The following is a 24,035-nucleotide window of genomic DNA, read 5'->3' on the forward strand; positions in this document are numbered from 1 at the left end:
AGACTCGCTACTTGGAACAAAAAGTTCCAAGTAGCACGGGCTATGGTGAGCCCGTATATAATCAGTAAAATGAATAGCAATATATTAGAACCCTCGTAAAACGATCGTTGAGGCGTGGTTACAACCTAAGGTTTTCCCCTCAGGGCGTGCTATGACTGTCCTCGGAACCTGACGGACTGTGATCGACCAGACTGTGTCGCCGCTGACGGCATCCGTAGGATGGTCGTCACTGTCAACAAGCTTATCCCGGGTCCTGCCATACAGGTTAGTGTTATATCTTGACTATCCCGGGTCCGGCCATACAGGTTAGTGTGCCATCCTGACTATCCCGGGTCCGACCAGACAGGTTAGTGTCCCATCCTGACTATCCCCGGTCCGGCCATACAGGTTAGTGTCCCATCCTGACTATCCCCGGTCCGGCCATACAGGTTAGTGTCCCATCCTGACTATCCCGGGTCCGGCCATACAGGTTAGTGTCCCATCCTGACTATCCCGGGTCCGACCAGACAGGTTAGTGTCCCATCCTGACTATCCCGGGTCCGACCAGACAGGTTAGTGTCCCATCCTGACTATCCCCGGTCCGGCCATACAGGTTAGTGTCCCATCCTGACTATCCCCGGTCCGGCCATACAGGTTAGTGTCCCATCCTGACTATCCCCGGTCCGGCCATACAGGTTAGTGTCCCATCCTGACTATCCCGGGTCCGACCAGACAGGTTAGTACCACAGCCCAGGCACTGAGAGGAAAGCAGCCCCTCAAGGCAATAAGAGCTCCCTTCCCCCTCCTCACAAGACATGGACCCCTCCTCACAAGACATGGACTCCCCCTCCTCCCTCCTCACAAGACATGGACCCCTCCTCACAAGACATGGACTCCCCCTCCTCCCTCCTCACAAGACATGGACCCCTCCTCACAAGACATGGACTCCCCCTCCTCCCTCCTCACAAGACATGGACTCCCCCTCCTCCTCCTCCCCCCTAAACATTGATCACATATTCCTCAAGAGACAAGAGGTCTATAAAGTGTCTTGGTCCATCTGGGCTCCTCAGGAGGGCATACTAGGGAACGACCTCAACATGTGAAGGAGATATGGTGAACCCAATCCTCGGCAGAGATCACAACATCTGTAAAACAACTGCTGGGCTGGTTTAGTTCCGGTCGAAATTCAAACCCCTTCTTGTTGACTAGACCACACACTAGAAGGTGAAGGGACGAAGACGTTTCGGTCCGTCCTGGACTATTCTCAAGTCGATTATGACTTGAGAATGACAAACGACTTGGGAATGGTCCAGGACGGACCGAAACGTCGTCGTCCCTTCACCTTCTAGTGTGTGGTCTGGTCGACATACTTCAGCCACGTTATTGTGACTCATCGTCAACCCCTTCCTTTGATGCATCGGGGGAATCAGACTCATTGCTGTTGGTAATCCACTTTGTTGTATTTAAGGTAAATACACAACATACAAAGTCAACTCAGCTGAAAAATCCCCCATCCCCCTTGGACCGTTTTTTCTGTCAAGAATAAAATACATACATGTGTGTATGTATTTAGGTCAGTTAAGCTCAAGTGCATATTAATATAGAGCTCCAGTAAGTCAGTTTAGTATTCACCTATATTAATTAACATCTCAAAACTGTCACCTCACTTCTCATAATTCTTATTTGCCTAAAAGTTCAGGAAGTTTTGGAAGGGCATTCTTGATATTATAACTATTTTGTAACTAATATTTTTTAATAAGTTAAATTTATCTATCAATAATGTAACTAAAATAAACTTGCAGTTGAAATACTGACACCGTGTCACCAATTTACATATTGAGACCGCGTGTCACCATTCTATATATTGACACCGTGTCACCAATTTACATATTGAGACCGCGTGTCATCATTCTATATATTGACACCGTGTCACCAATTTACATATTGAGACCGCGTGTCATCATTCTATATATTGACACCGTGTCATCAATGTACATATTGAGACCGCGTGTCATTATTCTATATATTGATACCGTGTCACCAATTTACATATTGAGACCGCGTGTCATCATTCTATATATTGACACCGTGTCACCAATTTACATATTGAGATCGCGTGTCATCAATTTACATATTGAGACCGCGTGTCATCATTCTATATATTGACACCGTGTCATCAATGTACATATTGAGACCGCGTGTCATCATTCCATATATTGACCGTAGGTGCCCCTCCTTCAGGTGTGTGTGGGGGACAAGGTGGTGGTGGACGTGATGAACAACCTGCCCTCGACGGCCCTGGCCCTTCACTGGCACGGGCTGACCATGGGGCCCTCCATGGCCCTGCCCAATGGCCGCCCGACGCCCTACATGGATGGCACTCCCGGTGTCACCCAGTGCCCCATATCCCCGGGCTCGGGCTTCAGATACACCTTCTTTGCCTCTGATCCTGGCACGCACTTCTGGCACGCCCAGGCTGGTACGTAGGGAAGGGTGAGCTACGGCTCTTGGGTCCCGCCTCAAACAACACAGTAGGTTTTTAACCGTAAAAATTTTGATTGTTATTATTTTGAGTACAGATTGGAGTATTTCTCTGCAAGTGTGGATGTGTGGTTGATGATGTGGGTGATGATGTGGGTGGTGGTGTGGGTGGTGGTGTGGGTGTGACGGTGGGGGTGTAAAATAAGTCCTACATAAGCGTAATATTTCATCTACCCACACCAACAATCCACCCACCCACACAAACTATCCACCCACCCACAATAACAATCCACCCACCCACACAAACAATCCACCCACCCACACCAACAATCCATCCACCCACACCAACAATCCACCCACCCACACAAACAATCCACCCACCCACACCAACAATTCACCCACCCACACCAACAATCCACCCACCCACACCAACAATCCACTCACCCCCACCAACAATCCACTCACCCACACCAACAACCCACCCACCCACACCAACAATCCACCCACCCCCACTAACAATCCACCCACCCACACAGACGATCCAGCCACCCACACCAACAATCCACCCACCCACACAGACGATCCACCCACCCACACCAACGATCCACCCACCCACACCAACAATCCACCCACCCACACAAACAATCCACCCACCCACACAAACAATCCACCCACCTACACCAACAATCCACCCACCCACACAGACGATCCACCCACCCACACCAACAATCCACCCACCCACACCAACAATCCACCCACACCAACAATTCACTCACCCACACAAACAATCCACCCACCCCCACCAACAATCCACCCACCCCCACAAACAATCCACCCACCCCCACCAACAATCCACCCACCCACACAAACAATCCACCCACCCCCACCAACAATCCACCCACCCCCACAAACAATCCATCCACCCACACACACAATCCACCCACCCCCACCAACAATCCACCCACCCCCACCAACAATCCACCCACCCCCACCAACAATCCACCCACCCCCACCAACAATCCATCCACCCACACAAACAATCCACCTACCCCCACCAACAATCCACCCACCCCCACCAACAATCCACCCACCCCCACCAACAATCCACCCACCCCCACCAACAATCCACCCACCCCCACCAACAATATACCCACCCCACAAACTATCCACCCACCCACACAAACAATCCACCCACCCCCACAAACAATCCACCCACCCCCACCAACAATCCACCCACCCACACAAACAATCCACCCACCCCCACAAACAATCCACCCACCCCCACCAACAATCCACCCACCCACACAAACAATCTACCCACCCACACAAACAACCCACCCACCCCCACCAACAATCCACCCACCCACACAAACAATCCACCCACCCCCACAAACAATCCACCCACCCCCACCAACAATCCACCCACCCACACAAACAATCCACCCACCCACACCAACAATCCACCCACCCCCACCAACAATCCACCCACCCACACAAACAATCTACCCACCCCCACAAACAATCCACCCACCCACACAAACAATCCACCCACCCACACAAACAATCCACCCACCCCCACCAACAATCCACCCACCCACACAAACAATCTACCCACCCACACAAACAACCCACCCACCCCCACCAACAATCCACCCACCCACACAAACAATCCACCCACCCCCACAAACAATCCACCCACCCCCACCAACAATCCACCCACCCACACAAACAATCCACCCACCCACACCAACAATCCACCCACCCCCACCAACAATCCACCCACCCACACAAACAACCCACCCACCCACACAAACAACCCACCCACCCACACCAACAACCCACCCACCCACACCAACAACCCACCCACCCACACAAACAACCCACCCACCCACACAAACAACCCACCCACCCACACAAACAACCCACCCACCACACAAACAACCCACCCACCCACCCACACAAACAACCCACCCACCCACACAAACAACCCACCCACCCACACAAACAACCCACCCACCCACACAAACAACCCACCCACCCACACAAACAATCTACCCACCCACACAAACAACCCACCCACCCACACAAACAACCCACCCACCCACACAAACAACCCACCCACCCACACAAACAACCCACCCACCCACACAAACAACCCACCCACCCACACAAACAATCTACCCACCCCCACCAACAACCCACCCACCCCCACCAACAACCCACCCACCCACACAAACAACCCACCCACCCACACAAACATTTCAGACCACTTTCATCTCTTAATATCGTAAGATTTGGCGAGATTACACTAGATTAGGTTAGGTTAAACTATTATAGATTCCGTTAGGTTAAAATATTATAGATTGGGTTAGATTATATAAGGTTAGGATAGGATAAGTTAGGTTAAGTTGAGGAGGTAAGATTAAGTGTGTTTAAAGAATAGACATGACGTGAAAGGGGGGGGGGGGGGAATAGATACTTTACCCATGGTTCAAACTGCCTGGATTAAGCGGGGCCTCGGCCCCCCCTCCTTCCCTGCAGGTCTGGAGCGAGGTGATGGGGTGTTCGGCCCCCTCGTCGTCCACCAGCCCATCACCAAGGACCCCAAGCAGATGCTCTCGGAACACCTCCTCACCGTAAGTGCTCACTCCTCCATCTACCTGAATTTGCAACCCGTTCTCGCACTTGCTTATAGTCAATATTGACTTATTTAATAAGTGCATATGTGACATACTAATTGATTGTGAATATTTTAGTTTACCTTGAAAAGCTTCATAGAAAACACCGACCTCACCTAACCTTCTTAGTATGTTAAGATAAGCATCTTATTGCTTCTTAATTACAATTATTACTTAACCTATACCGTTGATCTCTCAATCCCTCCTCTCGGCTTGTTGTGAGCGAGTTGATTCACATACTAGCTATCATCAACGCCTGTAATGATGACTAACAATGAGACCAACGGGTAATAATTGAGGTAATGAGACTTGCAGGAACGTGAAAATGCGTTTAATATCAATCTAGTTGGTAATGTTAAACATAGTATTAATATACAGCTCATCCTCCTGAAATGATAGCACTTATACCAACTGTTTTGGTCGAACGTACAAAAATGGACTGTTCCAGCCATCAGCGTTCATGTTTTTCACTATATATTTTGTAGAAGGCACGAGAGAAAAGCCAAAGACTAAACTGAATTAAACATTCCTAGGCCTAGTATAGCGCATATATGTGCAATTTTAGTCATTAGGGGAATATTAGGCCTGGAATTGCTTGGACAGGTTAGGTTAGGGCCACTATTTTTTTTTCAAATTTTCAATTTTTTTTTCCCATTTTCTAAGCCTGCCATTTGGGCTAAAGCAACAATACAGAACGTGAACTTTATTGCGTCCAACAGTCCATTTTTGAACGTTCGACTACATACTTGCTGTAGTACTATCATTTAACGATGATGGGCTGAAATCCACATAGCCTCACAATTAAAGAAATACTTTAAAAGTTAACTTTACTAGGCTGTTGATAAACATCAAACCCTTAACTTTCTTTATTTCAACAAAGTTTCGTTGATAAACATCAAAATCCATACAAGTTACTTATGAAAAGCATCTCTCGAACACACGTGTGCAATAACTAGTTAACCCACATTACAATATTCATTTATATAAAGCGATATACTGTTTGAGAGTACAAGTCACCCCATGCTGTACCCCACCACATTCTGTACTCCCACTCACCACATGCTGTACCCCACCACTCACCACATGCTGTACCCCACCACTCACCACATGCTGTACCACCACTCACCACATGCTGTACCACCACTCACCACATGCTGTACCACCACTCACCCCATGCTGTACCCCACCACTCACCACATGCTGTACCCCACCACTCACCACATGCTGTACCCCACCACTCACCACATGCTGTACCCCACCACTCACCACATGCTGTACCACCACTCACCACATGCTGTACCACCACTCACCACATGCTGTACCACTGCAGATCAACGACTGGTCCCACAAGTCAACACAAGCACAATACGCCAACAAGAACAGTGAAGGAGGAGACCCCAAGCCCGACGTCTTGCTCATTAACGGAAGAGGACCTCAACAGGTGAGTGCCAACACGGAAGAGTCAACAGGTGAGTATCAACAGGTGAGTGCCAACAGAGGTACGTCATCACGGACCATCAGGGGAGTGTTTACATGGGAGTGTCACGTATCAGAAGATGTCAGCATGAAACTGTTAACTGGCGATTGTCAGGTAATTCTAAGAGAGAAACAGAAAGAGAGAATGCCTCTTGGCATATGTCCAGTATGACAAGGGGATGTCTGGGTTCGAATCCTTCAGGGGAGGAGGGGTAAGATTTTCTGATGCATGTTGACTTGGAGACCATTCAAGCTTGACGCACATTTTAAAAGCACTACAATCACCTTCTGTGGTGGATTGTTCAATAAATCCCTGAATTGTATGATTAACAGATCTCTCACCCTATCCATAAAGGACAAAAGAAAATGTATATATGCTGGTTAGCACTGTAACTGTGTAGCCACGTCTGTGGTAGAGAATAATAATATTAAACACAAAAGTAAACATATTATATAAGCCACTAAGGTTGAACACTTCCTCCGCCCGCAGCACCAGTGGGCAGGCGCCGGCTCCGACGGCCCGCCCCGCGTTTCCTACTCAAGATTCATGGTAGAAAAAGGTACGTTCCCGCCAAGAACTTCTCCCGTCGCCAGTGTTAATTATCTTCTCAAAACTGTCCTCATGTGAAGAGTATATATAAATATATATATATATAGGATCAGTGTGTATATGCCCGCCCTCCCTCCATCTGCGGTCCCAATAACAACTTACACAACAAGTTCTTACAACAAGTGTAAGTTACAACTTACAACAAGTTCATCACTGTACTCTTCAGGCACCCGCTACCGTCTGAGGGTCATCAACGCCGCCAGCACTAACTGTCCGGTGACGGTCACTCTTGACAAGCATGACCTCATACTCTTGGCTGCTGACGGTGCACCCGTCTCTCCCGTCAACGTCTCAGCCATACTTCTTCATCCAGGTGAGTGTACTGGCTTCTTCAGGCGAGTATACTGTCTACTCCAGGTGAGTATACTGCCTCCTCTAGGTGAGTATACTGCCTGCCCTAGGTGAATTTACTGCCTTTTCTTGGTGAATATACTGCCTGCCCGAGGTGAGTATACTGCCTGCCCCAGGTTAGTATACTGCCTTCTCCAAGTGAGTATACTGCCTTCTCTTGGTGAATACACTGCCTGCACCAGGTGAATATGTAACGTATCGGAAACGAAACAAGAGGACGAAATGAATAATGAATTAATGAGTGAGGGTTTGGGGTGAGGGAGGTAGAGAGGTGGGAGGAGTATTTGGGAGGAGTAAGGAGTAGAGTCTGGGAGTAGCGAGGAGTGGTCAGTTGAAATGGGAAAGTTTAGAATGAGTGGGAGTGACTGAGGTCAAAGGGGGGAGATTAGAAAAGTAGAAGGTAGATGAGTAGAAAGTAGACGTAGAAAGTTAGAAGTGTAGATAAGTAGAACTGTAGAAAAGGGGCTGCCACCATCCATCCTAAGTCAGTACATACAAGATAAGGAATGGAACTTGTCTGAATCAAAAAATTACCCAACATGTCCCAACTCTAACCATGTACTCATATAAAATCATAAAATCAGTAAACTCAGAGGCTCTCTCGCCTCAACTCACAAAGCTCTAGGGAACAAAATTAGAGACAATTTAAACAACAAATTCATCAATTACATTTAACATGATAAGTATCATAATTCAAGCCATCGAACTTAAGGTTCACTATATCAGGATTACTATACAATGTGATTCATTACACAAGACATTGAGGACACTACAGTTGTCTGCCCCTGATAATCACAAAACTCTTAACGGTTGGAAAACACGAACTAAGTCACCTTAATGTTCACTCACCATGGAATGAGCCTAAGTAGAATAGGGGGGGAGGGGGGTCTACAGTTGACAGGTAGAGCCCCCCCCCCCCCGTCAGCCGACAGCCTGTCTCGGCTGCTGTCTGCTGATGCTCTGCAGTCTGCTGGTCCTATGCTATACTCTGATCCTCTGCTCTCGAATATACAGTTCCCTGAGTATTTATGGGGAATACTTGGACCTAGCTCCACCTACTAAGTAGATAGCTATAGGCCATCTACCAAGCCACGCCTTAACCGGCGGCTTGTTTGAAATACATACCCGGTTACCTGTCTGCAATTACTGACTTAGCAGAGGCAAGGTCAAGTCACCTGACCTGACTCTTGATCAACTTGTGGTCATTAACTTATCTAAGTGTGATTTTCTTAATGGCTGACGGACTGACGCCTCTCAAAATATTGTCCGGCTAACTCATGTTGTATATACATATTAAATACAAAACACCTTTATGGTGTTACAAGTATACTGCCTTCTCCAGGTGAGTATACTGCCTTCTCCAGGTGAGTATACTGCCTTCGCCAGGTGAGTGTACTGCCTCCTCCAGGGGAGTATACTACCTACCTCAGGTGAGTATACTCACCTACCCCAGGTGAGTATACTACCGACTCCAGGTGAATATACTACCTACCCCAGGTGAGTATACTACCGACTCCAGGTGAATATACTACCTACCCCAGGTGAGTATACTACCGACCCCAGGTAAGTACACTTCCTCCTCCTTCAAATCACTTGTGGTGTCCCGTCTTGAGTACTGCTCAGTACTCACTTCCCCCTTCAGAGCAGGAGAGATTGCTGAAATAGAGGGAATACAGAGAACATATACGGCACGCATAGACGCGATAAAGCACCTAAATTACTGGGATCGTCTGAAAGCTAGATACCCGGTTACCTGGTTGATGGGGTTCTGGGAGTTCTACTCCCCAAGCCCGGCCCGAGGTCAGACTTGACTTGTAAGAGTTTGGTCCACTAGGCTGTTGCTTGGAGCTGCCCGCAGGCCCACATACCCACCACAGCCCGGTTGGTCCGGCACTCTTTGGAGGAATAAATCTAGTTTCCTCTTGAAGATGTCCACGGTTGTTCTGGCAATATTTCTTATGCTCGCTGGGAGGGTGTTGAACAACCGCGGACCTCTGATGTTTATACAGTGTTCTCTGATTGTGCCTATGGCACCCCTGCTCTTCACTGGTTCTATTCTGCATTTTCTTCCATATCGTTCACTCCAGTACTCTCCAAATGTACTCACTAGAAAGGAGACGAGAGAGATATCAAATAATATACACATGGAAAATACTGGAGGGCCAGGTCCCAAATCTACACAGTAAAATAACAACGTACTGGAGTGAACGATATGGTAGAACATGCAGGATTGAACCAGTGAAGAGCAGAGGTGCCATAGGCACCATCAGAGAATACTGTATGAACATCAGAGGTCCGCGGTTGTTCAACATCCTCCCAGCGAGTATCAGAAATATTGCCGGAACAACCGTGGACATTTTCAAGAGAAAACTAGATTGTTTTCTTCAAGGAGTGCCGGACCAACCGGGCTGTGGGCCTGCGGGCCGCTCCAAGCAACAGCCTGGTGGACCAAACTCTCACAAGTCAAGCCTGGCCTCAGGCCGGGCTTGGGGAGCAGAAGAACTCCCAGAACCCCATCAAGCAGGCATCAAGCAGGTGAGTATACTGTCTCCTCCATGTTAGTATACTGCCTGCCGCAGGTGAGTATACTACCTGCCCCAGGTGAGTATACTGCCTACTCCAGGTGAGTATACTGCCTGCTCCAGGTGAGAGTATACTGCCTGCTCCAGGTGAGTATACTGCCTCCTCCAGGTGAGTATACTGCCTCTTCCAGGTGAGTATACTACCTGCTCCAGGAGAATACTGTCTGATCCAAGTAAGTACACTGCCTGCTCCAGGTGAGTATACTTCCTCCTCCAGGTGAGTATACTACCTGCCCCAGGTGCGTATACTGTCTCCTCCAGGTGAGTATACTGCCTGCCGCAGGTGAGTATACTACCTGCCCCAGGTGAGTATACTGCCTGCTCCAGGTGAGTATACTGCCTGCTCTAGGTGAGTATACTGCCTGGTCCGGGTGAGTATACTGCCTATCACCCGTCTCACCCTACCTTCACCCTAGTCTCACATTAGCTTCACCCTAGTCTCACCCTACCTTCACCCTAGTCTCATATTAGCTTCACCCTAGTCTCACACTAGCTTCACCCTAGTCTCACACTAGCTTCACCCTAGTCTCACATTAGCTTCACCCTTGTCTCACACTAGCTTCACCCAAGTCTCACACTAGCTTCACCCTAGTCTCACACTAGCTTCACCTGAGTCTCACACTAGCTTCACCCTAGTCTCACACTAGCTTCACCTGAGTCTCACACTAGCTTCACCCTAGTCTCACACTAGCTTCACCTGAGTCTCACACTAGCTTCACCCTAGTCTCACACTAGCTTCACCCTAGTCTCACACTAGCTTCACCCTAGTCTCACACTAGCTTCACCCTAGTCTCACACTAGCTTCACCCTAGTCTCCCATTAGCTTCACCCTAGTCTCACACTAGCTTCACCCTAGTCTCCCACTAGCTTCACCCTAGTCTCCCACTAGCTTCACCCTAGTCTCACTAGCCTCACCCTAGCTTCACCTGAGTCTCACACTAGCTTCACAATAGCCTCACCCTAGCTTCACCCTAGCCACACCCTAGCCACACCCTAGCTTCACCTGAGTCTCACCCTAGTCAAACCCCGCCTCACCCTAGCTTCACCCTAGTCTCACACTAGCTTCACCCAAGCCACACCCTAGCTTCACCCAAGTCACACCCTAGCTTCACGTGAGTCTCACCCTAGTCACACCCTAGCCTCACCCTAGCTTCACCCTAGTCTCACCCTAACTTCACGCTAGCCTCACCCTAGCTTCACCTGAGTCTCACCCTAGCTTCACACTAGTTTCACCCTAGCTTCACCCAAGCCACACCCTAGTCTCACCCTAGCTTCACCCTAGTCTCACCCTAGCCTCACCTTAGTCTCACCCTAGCTTCACCCTACAGGTGAGCGCTACGACGCAATGTTCTCAGCTGAGCAGGACCCGGATGCCTCAGGAGGGACGTACTGGTTGAGGGTGACCGGGGGCGGCCACTGCTCGGGGCTCCAGCAGTTCGCTGCCCTTCAGTATCTTCCCTCCAACTACACCCTCTACCAGCCTCTGCCGCCCATCCCGCCCACGCCCACGCCCGCCACCAATCCCTCGCCCGGAGCTGTGAGTATATGCAGCTCTCTCTCACAATCTGAACAGCCTCAAATTACAGATGATTTTACCAAACCAGAAGTGAACAATTCCACACAACTCACCGAACCTCTTAGGACCGATATGCTTATGGTCTTAGGGTGGTGGTGTTATCATGGGGGTATTGTTGTGTGGTGGTGTTATCATGGGGGTATTGTTGTGTGGTGGTGTTATCATGGGGGTATTGTTGTGTGGTGGTGTTATCATGGTGGTATTGTTGTGTGGTGGTGTTATCATGGGGGTATTGTTGTGTGGTGGTGTTATCATGGGGGTATTGTTGTGTGGTGGTGTTATCATGGGGGTATTGTTGTGTGGTGGTGTTATCATGGGGGTATTGTTGTGTGGTGGTGTTATCATGGTGGTATTGTTGTGTGGTGGTGGTGGTGGTGTTATCATGGTGGTATTGTTGTGTGGTGGTGTTATCATGGTGGTATTGTTGTGGTGGTGGTGTTATCATGCTGGTATTGTTGTGTGGAGGTGTTATCATGCTGGTATTGTTGTGTGGAGGTGTTATCATGCTGGTATTGTTGTGTGGTGGTGTTATCATGCTGGTATTGTTGTGTGGTGGTGTTATCATGCTGGTAACACTGTGTGGTGGTGTTATCATGCTGGTATTGTTGTGTGGAGGTGTTATCATGGTGGTATTGTTGTGTGGTGGTGTTATCATGGTGGTATTGTTGTGTGGAGGTGTTATCATGCTGGTATTGTTGTGTGGTGGTGTTATCATGCTGGTATTGTTGTGTGGAGGTGTTATCATGGTGGTATTGTTGTGTGGTGGTGTTATCATGCTGGTATTGTTGTGTGGAGGTGTTATCATGGTGGTATTGTTGTGTGGTGGTGTTATCATGCTGGTATTGTTGTGTGGAGGTGTTATCATGGTGGTATTGTTGTGTGGAGGTGTTATCATGCTGGTATTGTTGTGTGGAGGTGTTATCATGGTGGTATTGTTGTGTGGTGGTGTTATCATGCTGGTATTGTTGTGTGGAGGTGTTATCATGGTGGTATTGTTGTGTGGAGGTGTTATCATGCTGGTATTGTTGTGTGGAGGTGTTATCATGCTGGTATTGTTGTGTGGTGGTGTTATCATGCTGGTATTGTTGTGTGGTGGTGTTATCATGCTGGTAACACTGTGCGGTGGTGTTATCATGGTGGTAACACTGTGTGGTGGTGTTATCATGCTGGTATTGTTGTGTGGAGGTGTTATCATGCTGGTATTGTTGTGTGGAGGTGTTATCATGCTGGTATTGTTGTGTGGTGGTATTATCATGCTGGTAACACTGTGTGGTGGTGTTATCATGGTGGTAACACTGTGTGGTGGTGTTATCATGCTGGTATTGTTGTGTGGAGGTGTTATCATGGTGGTATTGTTGTGTGGAGGTGTTATCATGCTGGTATTGTTGTGTGGAGGTGTTATCATGCTGGTATTGTTGTGTGGTGGTGTTATCATGCTGGTATTGTTGTGTGGTGGTGTTATCATGCTGGTAACACTGTGCGGTGGTGTTATCATGGTGGTAACACTGTGTGGTGGTGTTATCATGCTGGTATTGTTGTGTGGAGGTGTTATCATGCTGGTATTGTTGTGTGGAGGTGTTATCATGCTGGTATTGTTGTGTGGTGGTGTTATCATGCTGGTATTGTTGTGTGGTGGTGTTATCATGCTGGTAACACTGTGTGGTGGTGTCCCTCAGGAGGAGTTCAGTGGTAAGTGTGGCAGCGAGGGTCAGCGGTGCCTGGCGGCCCTCCGGGCACAAGTGCCACTCCCAGAGAAGATCCTGAACCTGAAGGCCACCTTCACCTTCTACCTGGCCTTCTCCTCCAAGAGCGTCCACAACCAGAACTTCTACTCCTTACTCTACTATAACATCTACGATGGTAATGCATATTTTATTCACACAAGACGGTACAATGAGTCCTAAAAGTTCATAAGTCGGTGATTTAAGTTTGACTTTCTTGCAAGGCCGCTAATGTGACTTCTCTTGACGCCCTGACATGTTCCTAAGTCTGGATAATCCCGTGGGTCCACAGAGAGCGAGGAGAAGCGAGTCAAGACCCCGCAGATCAACCACCTTACCTTCCGCCCGCCTCCAAAGCCTCTGCTCGTGAACAGAAAGCCGCTCCGGTCGGAGAACTGCAACGCTGATGCGGTGCGCCGAGGACAGTGTAACGCAGACTTCTGCGAGTGTATCCACTCTCTAGACGTGCCCCTCGGGGCTGTCGTCGATCTCGTCCTTATTGGCGAAGGTAGGTCAGGGACTCGCTCGTGAAGCGGCCCACAACAGTCTCTATACAAAGCAGTTTACACCTGCGGTCAGTTACACAGTCACTAATCCTGCTCCACACCCACCTGGCTATACAGTCTTGTACAGGCTGCACCTACAGTCAAACAGTCAGCAAACTTTGGATACTTGGCTAATATTCCTGGCAGTACATCATTTTGAATGAAGTACTTACACATTTCTTGGGCACCACTGACAGATTTATCTCTCAATTCTCCGATTTTTTTCACATTCGATTGCATAGTGACGCACAATAAGTGAATAGCTGTAATGACAGTTTACATTTAGTCAAGTCTACATCAGCAGGTGGTGCAAACTCCCAGAGGTACTTGCAGCCGACACTAATCCAAGCAGCGGTAACGTCTGGAAGTCTGTTAACCTTATATTAGATGACGCATAGATGTGCTTCACAATAATGATGATTGAGTAACTGGTGTGAAAGTTAACTTTGCTCAAGTCTACTAAATTTTGCTGCAGTTCCCAGTATATCATTGCCCTCTGGCTGTGAGTCGCATGTAAAGTGCCTTTCATTCCTAAACAGGGAGGAATAAATACGTAGATTAACAGGTATTTGGCCACTGTTAATAAGGTCGGGCAACTTAGGTACTCTCTCCAAAGGTAACTCTCTTAGTTCCCTTAGGTAACTCTCCAAAGTTCATTTTTACACTTTACCATAGTCTTAGTAAAGTATAAAAATGAACTTTGGAGAGTTAATTTTTCAACTTAACTCGACAGTGAAGAACAACGTAAGAAATATTGAGAAGATTCGTGTTAGAATCATTAATCTTACCTTTTCGGTCATATTCAACATATTATATATATATATATATATATATATATATATATATATATATATATATATATATATATATATATATATACAGTATATGTAATTACCTAAGTGTAGTTACAGGATGAGAGCTACGCTCGTGGTGTCCCGTCTTCCCAGCACTCTTTGTCATATAACGCTTTGAAACTACTGACGGTTTTGGCCTCCACCACCTTCTCACCTAACTTGTTCCAACTGTCTACCACTGTTTGCGAATGTGAATTTTCTTATATTTCTTCGGCATCTTTGTTTAGTTAGTTTAAATCTATGACCTCTTGTTCTTGAAGTTCTAGGTCTCAGGAAATCTTCCTTATCAACTTTATCAATTCCTCTTACTCTTTTGTACGTAGTGATCATATCACCTCTTTTCCTTCTGTCTTCTAGTTTTGGCATATTTAATGCCTCTAACCTCTCCTGGTAGCTCTTGCCCTTCAGTTCTGGGAGCCACTTAGTAGCGTGTCTTTGCACCTTTTCCAGTTTGTTGATGTGCTTCTTAAGATATGGGCACCATACAACCGCTGCATATTCTAGCTTTGGCCTAACAAAAGTCGTGAACAATTTCTTTAGTATTTCGCCATCCATGTATTTAAAAGCAATTCTGAAGTTAGAAAGCGTGGCATAGGCTCCTCGCACAACGTTTTCTCGATAGTTTTCTATCTAGAACCATCCCAGATCTCTTTCTTTGTCAGAATTCTTTAAAGATTTCTCACATAATTTATAGGTTGTATGGGGTCTATATTTCCTGTTCCACATTCCATAACATGGCATTTATTCACATTAAATTCCATTTGCCAAGTGGTGCTTCATATACTTTTTTGTCCAGGTCTTCTTGAAGGACATGACAAACATCTAAGTTTCTTATCCTTCCTATTATCTTAGCATCATCAGCAAACATGTTCATATAGTTCTGTATACCAACTGGTAGATCATTTATGAAGACAATGTTCAACATCACCGGTGCAAGAACTGAACCCAGTGGTACTCCACTTGTGATATTTCTCCAGTCCGATACATTGCCTCTGATTACTGCCCTCATTTTTTTATCAGTCAGAAAATTTTTCATCCTTATTAGAAGCTTACCTGTTACTCCTCCTATATGTTCCAGTTTCCAGAACAACCTTTTATGTGGAACTCTGTGGAAAGTCATTTTTAGGTCCAGATAGATGCGGTCAACTCAACCATCTCTTTCCTGTAAAATCTTTGTGGCTCGATCGTAGAAACTGAGTAAATTCGATACACAGGATCTTCCAGATCGAAAACCATACTGTCTGTCTGATATTATATAATTTCTCTCCAGGTGTTCTACCATTTAGTTTTTATAATTTTATCCAATATTTTGACTATTACACTTGTCAATGATACAGGTCTATAATTGAGGGGGTCTTCCCTGCTGCCACTTTTGTAGATTGAAACTATGTTAGCTTTTTTCCACACACGTGTATGTGTATGTGTGTGTGTGTGTGTGTGTGTTTAAATCACGAAAATTAAGGCGTAATGATATATTGATATATATTTTAATATATATATATATATATATATATATATATATATATATATATGTCGTACCTAGTAGCCAGAACGCACTTCTCGGCCTACTATGCAAGGCCCGATTTGCCTAATAAGCCAAGTTTTCCTGAAATAATATATTTTCTCTAATTTCTTTCTTATGAAATGATAAAGCTACCAATTTCATTATGTATGAGGTCAATTTTTTTTATTTGAGTTAAAATTAACGTAGATATATGACCGAACCTAACCAACCCTACCTAACCTAACCTAACCTAACCTATCTTTATTGGTTAGGTTAGGTTAGGTAGCCCAAAAAGTTAGGTTAGGTTAGGTTAGGTAGTCGAAAAACAATTAATTCATGAAAACTTGGCTTATTAGGCAAATCGGGCCTTGCATAGTAGGCCGAGAAGTGCATTCTGGCTACTAGGTACGACATATATATATATATATATATATATATATATATATATATATATATATATATATATATATATATATATATGTCGTACCTAGTAGCCAGAACGCACTTCTCAGCCTACTATGCAAGGCCCGATTTGCCTAATAAGCCAAGATTTCCTGAATTAATATATTTTCTCTATTTTTTTTCTTATGATATGATAAAGCTACCCATTTCATTATGTATGAGGTCAATTTTTTTTTATTGGAGTTAAAATTAACGTAGATATATGGCCGCACCTAACCAACCCTACCTAACCTAACCTAACCTATCTTTATAGGCTAGGTTAGGTATGGTAGGCGAAAAAGTTAGGTTAGGTTAGGTTAGGTAGGTTAGGTAGTCGAAAAACAATTAATTCATGAAAACTTGGCTTATTAGGCAAATCGGGCCTTGCATAGTAGGCTGAGAAGTGCGTTCTGGCTACTAGGTACGACATATATATATATATATATATATATATATATATATATATATATATATATATATATATATATATATATATATATATATTTATTTATTTATATTAACTTTTAACTTTTCAATGTGAAAACTACATCAGTTGAGGAATTTGGCATAATTTCGTCTATCCCAAGTTTGAAGATGGCTGTAGGAAACCAACCACAACAGTCACCTGCTCCATGAACACTGGAAGTGAGGGGGTAGGTTTGACAGCACCTATGACAGGATGCAGGTCATTTACGCTGCGAGAGTTAGGTAGGCAATATCGCTCTTCCTCATCCCCAGCTTCCTAAACCCAGCCTTCCACTCCCCAGGCCCGACCAATGGTACCCCATACCCGGTCCACCTTCACGGGTACAAGTTCTGGGTACTGAGCCACGTGGATGCCTCCAGGGTACCCGAGGTCTCAGAGGTTCCTAGCAGCGTCAATGCGACCTCACCTTCGTCAGACAATAATACCATAGTCGTCGAGGGCGCCTTGGAAGCTCTGACCGCCGGGTTGAAGAGCGAGTTCCTCACCAGGGAGAAGGTGATGCAGTTGGAGAAGGAAGGGAAGTTGGTGAGATCAATGGAGGATCCAGTCATAAAGGACTCGGTCGCCATACCCCCTGGAGGCTACACTATTGTAAGAATCGCCGCAGAAAACGCAGGTCAGTTCAACCCTTCCCGGTTTCATCCCCCGAGGGAGGCGCCCCAACCACACGGACTGGTCGGTAGAGCGACGCTCCAGTTGCTTGTGGTCGACGTTTGATACCCGATGGTCCAAGTGGTTGAGCACCGTTCCTTCATCCCTCCCTCATATCCCATCTCCTCGTCATCATATTCCTTCCAAATATTATAGCTTTCTCCTCATAACTTCCTTGCCTTTCCCCAATGTTGTATGAATGTTAATTTTACCCATTGAGTACGATAGCTGAAATCTAGAGAACGGAGCACATACTTCGAATTACAGCGGTGACTTAGCCAAACTCCACGGGTACTTGAGCTTATATCAGTGTGGCCGTTAAGTTAATGTGTAATAATACGATATTTTCTCGACGTACGATACGTCTCGTTAATGTGTAATAGTAATAGATATTTAAAAGGCCAGCGTCCTGGTTAACACCTGATTTCCAAGGATTTTCTCACATACATCACGCCATTGTGAATTTCCTCGGAATTTTATTATTAATATAGAATTTGAGCCTATCTTGAGATGATTTCGGGGCTTAGCGTCCACGCGGCCAGGTCCTCGACCAGGCCTCCATTTTGTTACACACCCCTCCGGGAAGCAGCCCGTAGCAGCTGTCTAACTCCCAGGTACCTATTTACTGCTAGGTGAACAGATGCATCAGTGAAAGAAACTCTAATTTGTTTCCGCCTCCACCGGGGATCGAAGCCGGAACCTCAGGATTACGAACGTCGAGCGCCGTCAGGCCCCTGACTGTCAGCCTAACCTCGAGTCCAACAGCCATCTGAACAAGATAACTGATCCGTTTTTAGTGTACCTTTTAGCCACCTGTAATTAGGGTGACATTACCGTGGTGACGCTCTTGTAACCCAAGTGTCTTGTAACCCAAGTGTCTCGTGACCCAAGTGTCTCGTGACCCAAGTGTCTCGTGACCCAAGTGTCTCGTGACCCAAGTGTCTCGTGACCCAAGTGTCTCGTGACCCAAGTGTCTCGTGACCCAAGTGTCTCGTGACCCAAGTGTCTTGTGACCCAAGTGTCTCGTGACCCAAGTGTCTTGTAACCCAAGTGTCTCGTGACCCAAGTTTCTCGTGACTCAAGTGTCTTGTAACCCAAGTGTCTCGTGACCAAGTGTCTCGTGACCCAAGTGTCTTGTAACCCAAGTGTCTTGTAACCCAAGTGTCTTGTAACCCAAGTGTCTTGTAACCCAAGTGTCTTGTGACTCAAGTGTCTCGTGACTCAAGTGTCTCGTGACCCAAGTTTCTCGTGACTCAAGTGTCTTGTAACCCAAGTGTCTTGTGACCCAAGTGTCTCGTGACTCAAGTGTCTTGTAACCCAAGTGTCTTGTGACCCAAGTGTCTCGTGACCAAGTGTCTCGTGACCCAAGTGTCTTGTAACCCAAGTGTCTCGTGACCCAAGTTTCTCGTGACTCAAGTGTCTTGTAACCCAAGTGTCTCGTGACCAAGTGTCTCGTGACCCAAGTGTCTTGTAACCCAAGTGTCTTGTAACCCAAGTGTCTTGTAACCCAAGTGTCTTGTAACCCAAGTGTCTTGTGACTCAAGTGTCTCGTGACTCAAGTGTCTCGTGACCCAAGTTTCTCGTGACTCAAGTGTCTTGTAACCCAAGTGTCTTGTGACCCAAGTGTCTCGTGACTCAAGTGTCTTGTAACCCAAGTGTCTTGTGACCCAAGTGTCTCGTGACCAAGTGTCTCGTGACCCAAGTGTCTTGTAACCCAAGTGTCTCGTGACTCAAGTGTCTTGTAACCCAAGTGTCTCGTGACTCAAGTGTCATGTGACCCAAGTGTCTCGTGACCCAAGTGTCTTGTGACCCAAGTGTCTCGTGACCCAAGTGTCTTGTGACCCAAGTGTCTCGTGACCCAAGTGTCTCGTGACCCAAGTGTCTCGTGACCCAAGTGTCTCGTGACCCAAGTGTCTCGTGACCCAAGTGTCTCGTGACTCAAGTGTCTCATGACCCAAGTGTCTCATGACCCAAGTGTCTCGTGACCCAAGTGTCTCATGACCCAAGTGTCTCGTGACCCAAGTGTCTCATGACCCAAGTGTCTCATGACACAAGTGTCTCATGACACAAGTGTCTCATGACCCAAGTGTCTCATGACCCAAGTGTGTCATGACTCAAGTGTACTTCACTGGTGTCACTTGGGCTTCTGACACCTGGTTATCTTGAGATAACCAGGTCATCTTGAGATAACCAGGTTATCCTGGCACTAATTACTTCCACAACTATGTGAAACAGGACGTAAACCTGTTTGGTTTACAATGGTTTAATTCTTTATTCTGGGTTTAACCATGACCTTGGTTTAATATACTTGTACAGTAAGATAATGTCCTTAGAGTACACAATTTACGGCGTACTGGAAGGTTCCACTCACTGAGGTAAGCTTAAGTGGATGGTTTGACTCACTAAGATGGCTGAGGTAAGCTTAATTGGATGGTTTGACTCACTAAGATGGCTGAGGTAAGCTTAAGTGGATGGTTTGACTCACTAAGACGGCTAAGAAACACTTAAGTGGGTGGTTTGACTCACTAAGATGGCTAAGAAACACTTAAGTGGATGGTTTGACTCACTAAGGTAACCCTAAGTGGATGATTAGAGTCACTAAGGTGACTAAGGTAATCTTAAGTGGATGGTTTAATTCACTAAGGTGACTTAAGAAAACCTTTAGTGGAAGGCTTGACTCAATTACCTGAAGTGGAAGGTTTGACACATAAGGTAACCCCCAAGGGGTATCAGGATGAACATAACCAAGTTGTTGTTTAAGATTCGCTACTTGGAACAAAAAGTTCCAAGTAGCACGGGCTATGGCGAGCCCGTGTATAACCAAGTGTTCATGCATGCGTTACCATACTGTGATAACGTAGCACCACAAACACTGACGTAACCCGGGTGCGGAAATACATTATAAGATTCGCAATGAAATCAAACTTCCTCCAGACTAACGCTTCCGAACCTGTACACACACTTAACACATAAAGTATTCCCTTAGTAGTAGGCATCCATCAGTCTAAGGAGACTATGGAGTTGCGCTCTGGTTGTCGGTCTGGAGTGGCCTCACCAGGGCACAAAGCCAGGGTAGGTTGATTCGGGGGAGAAGCTGTTACCCATGCAGCGGGTCCCCCCCTCTCCACGGCGCTGAAAGTCTCCAATGGAAAGGCATACGCCAATACGATTAGTTCCAGCGCCGTCGCAGGAACTGTGAGTTCCGGGGTTGACCTCGAAGGTGGTGCAGAAGGGCACAGGGACCTCCAAACCCGGAACAAGTGTCTAAGAAATTGTTAATAATGTTTGGAATACCAATGGATTGGACAGAAACAACTGCACCAAACTGTTCTGAAACAACTGTTCATTTCAGCTCTCGTTTTTAAAGATGAAAATACTCTCGGAAATATTGAGTTTAAGGCGAGACGAACTACAAGACAAAGCATGGGAAAAATCGCTGTAGGTGAAGGGGGTTACTGGCCTTCATCCTGGCTGTGATCTCTATACTAGCAGAGGAAGCACCTTGCCTAAGAGGCAGAGCAGGACGGTAAGAGACACACACCATATGTATGTTCATAAATACGGTGTCTAAAGTTTCCTGAGATATCCCCCCCCACACACACACATATCGAACGTTATACTTCGAACATTTAAACAATTAAACAACACCAGATCTTAGTTGAAAGGGTAGTGGATCCCTACGTTTTAAACAGCTTCCAATGGTGGTAGTGTTGAAATTGAAATTGAAATAAGTTTATTGAGGTAAAATACACACAAAGGTATGAGGTAGCTCAAGCTATTCTCACCCCGTCCAGCAAGAACTAAATTGATTTGGGGACAGGATTAGGGGCCCTGACAGCTGATTGGGGTAGGGCTTCGGATTCGTAGTCCTGAGGTTCCGGGTTCGATTCCCAGAGGAGGCGAAAACAATTGGCCAGAGTTTATTTCACCCCTGTTACCTAGCAGTAAATAGGTACCTGGGAGTTAGACAGCTGCTACGGGCTGCATCCTGAGGGTGTGTAACAAAAAGAAGGCCTAGTCGAGGACCGGGCCGCGGGGACGTTAAGCCCCGAAATCATCTCAAGATAAGGTATGTCTAAGAATATCTTTAAGATTTCCTTCCTTTATGCCATAACTTACTGTACCCAAATATAGAAATTTGACATACTGTATGTCATTAGGGACTGTAGTAACCTTAAATTACATGTGTGTGTATTTGTGTATACAAAGATATATAAATTATAACGCTGTATTGGTAATATGTGGGCGACTCCGTCAGGTGTGTGGGCGCTGGAGAGCCAGGTGTTGATGGACGCCCAGGCGGGCATGGCCCTCGTCCTGCAGGTGGGCACCGCCAGCGACCTGCCCAAGACTCCCCCGATTGATTTCCCAACCTGCTGAGACTCTACAAAAGAGTTGGGCTCGTTACCCCCCATCGAGTTGTAGTGCCAGCACCATACACAACACCGTCACAACACCATACCCAACACGTCCACCAACAACACCAGAATCTCACAACACCTTCACACTCGCCATAAGACACATAACAGCCTCTCAACAACAGCCTACAACAACACAAATTCCCCGCCACACACTCTGTATAACCAAAATAACCTCTTATTCTTAACCTAACCTTATATACGTATCCTTTACATAACCATTCTATTTTTATGACATTATTTATGCTATGACTTAAGAAATAACTGAACGTGTCATCCAAAGTGAATATTTTAGTCGTGTGTGGAACTCTGCGTTCGTGCGTCAACGATCCGACTGGCAGGAATCCGACTTCACACAGGATATTAGGCTATTGTGTATTTAGTATAGATGGCTTGTATTTTTTGTATTTAATATCGTTGTATGTTGCGAATGACGTGGTAGAACTAAAGTAGCAAAACATGAAGAACTAAAGTAGCAAAAACATGAAGGAATTAAATGGTTATAGTAAGGTTTAATAGTGTATTGTTCATGGTAGTTACTGCATTGGCCAAGAGAGATAGTTTTGGTGGTGAAGATGGTGTGGTGTTGAGCCTATCAGTCATGGGAGAGTTGTTAAGGCCTATCAGTCATGGGAGAGTTGTTAAGGCCTATCAGTCATGGGAGAGTTGTTAAGGCCTATCAGTCATGGGAGAGTTATTAAGGCCTATCAGTCATGGGAGAGTTGTTAAGGCCTATCAGTCATGAGAGAGTTGTCAAGGCCTATCAGTCATGAGAGAGTTGTTAAGGCCTATCAGTCATGGGAGAGTTGTTAAGGCCTATCAGTCATGAGAGAGTTGTTAAGGCCTATCAGTCATGGGAGAGTTGTTAAGGCCTATCAGTCATGAGAGAGTTGTTAAGGCCAATCAGTTATGGGAGAGTTGTTAAGGCCTATCAGTCATGGAGAGTTGTTAAAGCCTATCAGTCATGAGAGAGTTGTTAAGGCCTATCAGTCATGGGAGAGTTGTTAAGGCCTATCAGTCATGAGAGAGTTGTTAAGGCCTATCAGTCATGAGAGAGTTGTTAAGGCCTATCATCCGTGGGAGGGGATATTAAGGCCACTTACTGACCAACCAGCAAGTATCCTTTGTCCTCAACATTGTACAAGACTATGTCGGAAAATCCGACACCATTTAATATAACATACAGACAGATAATAATAGCTGTGTTGTATAAACAAGTTACCCATAGAAAACGTAACTTGTAGTGGAATTACCGTCTATAGAAAACGGGATATCATCACCACATACTATTTTCAATTCTTCACCTATTATGGTGGGAATTATTCTTAAATACATTAGTCTTTGGACTTTACCATCATAAAACATTTCATATAAATTAACTTAATTATCAATATTAAAGTAGAGTAAATGTGACCCTTCTATCACTTTCTGTCATCTGGAAAATGTAAGCCAGGCGTCAGTGAGGAAGGAGGGACAGCCATTGTTGATATTAGACCAGAGGCTCACGGGAGCAAATTCGGCTCCTGTTAATTTTACTTGGACGAAGTGTTATGGAAACCAAAGGTGTACCATTATCAACACGCTGTCAACAAATCAAGTTAAGTGTTCTTCCGAAACCCATGTATCTTTCATTTATGGCCATTAATGTCATTATATAGGGTGACCCGGTTAGAGCACGTGG

The 24,035-nt window shown here is 46.0% G+C and overlaps 1 protein-coding gene across 1 annotated transcript in view; it reads left to right on the forward strand.

Moving 5' to 3' along the window:
• LOC123769760 (uncharacterized) overlaps window positions 1–23,789 on the forward strand; it is a 49,886-nt gene extending 26,097 nt beyond the window's left edge. The window contains exons 4-14 of the mRNA XM_045761002.2: window positions 144–264; window positions 2,221–2,458; window positions 5,002–5,096; window positions 6,469–6,579; window positions 7,105–7,174; window positions 7,391–7,537; window positions 11,486–11,694; window positions 13,410–13,593; window positions 13,747–13,962; window positions 17,566–17,901; window positions 22,195–23,789. Of these exons, the coding sequence (XP_045616958.2) occupies window positions 144–264; window positions 2,221–2,458; window positions 5,002–5,096; window positions 6,469–6,579; window positions 7,105–7,174; window positions 7,391–7,537; window positions 11,486–11,694; window positions 13,410–13,593; window positions 13,747–13,962; window positions 17,566–17,901; window positions 22,195–22,316 (1,849 nt within the window). The 3' untranslated portion in view covers window positions 22,317–23,789. The remainder of the gene's footprint in view (window positions 1–143; window positions 265–2,220; window positions 2,459–5,001; window positions 5,097–6,468; window positions 6,580–7,104; window positions 7,175–7,390; window positions 7,538–11,485; window positions 11,695–13,409; window positions 13,594–13,746; window positions 13,963–17,565; window positions 17,902–22,194) is intronic.
• Window positions 23,790–24,035: the final 246 nt, after the last annotated feature.

This window comes from Procambarus clarkii, chromosome 45 (assembly GCF_040958095.1).
Source record: "Procambarus clarkii isolate CNS0578487 chromosome 45, FALCON_Pclarkii_2.0, whole genome shotgun sequence".
NCBI lineage: Eukaryota > Metazoa > Arthropoda > Malacostraca > Decapoda > Cambaridae > Procambarus > Procambarus clarkii.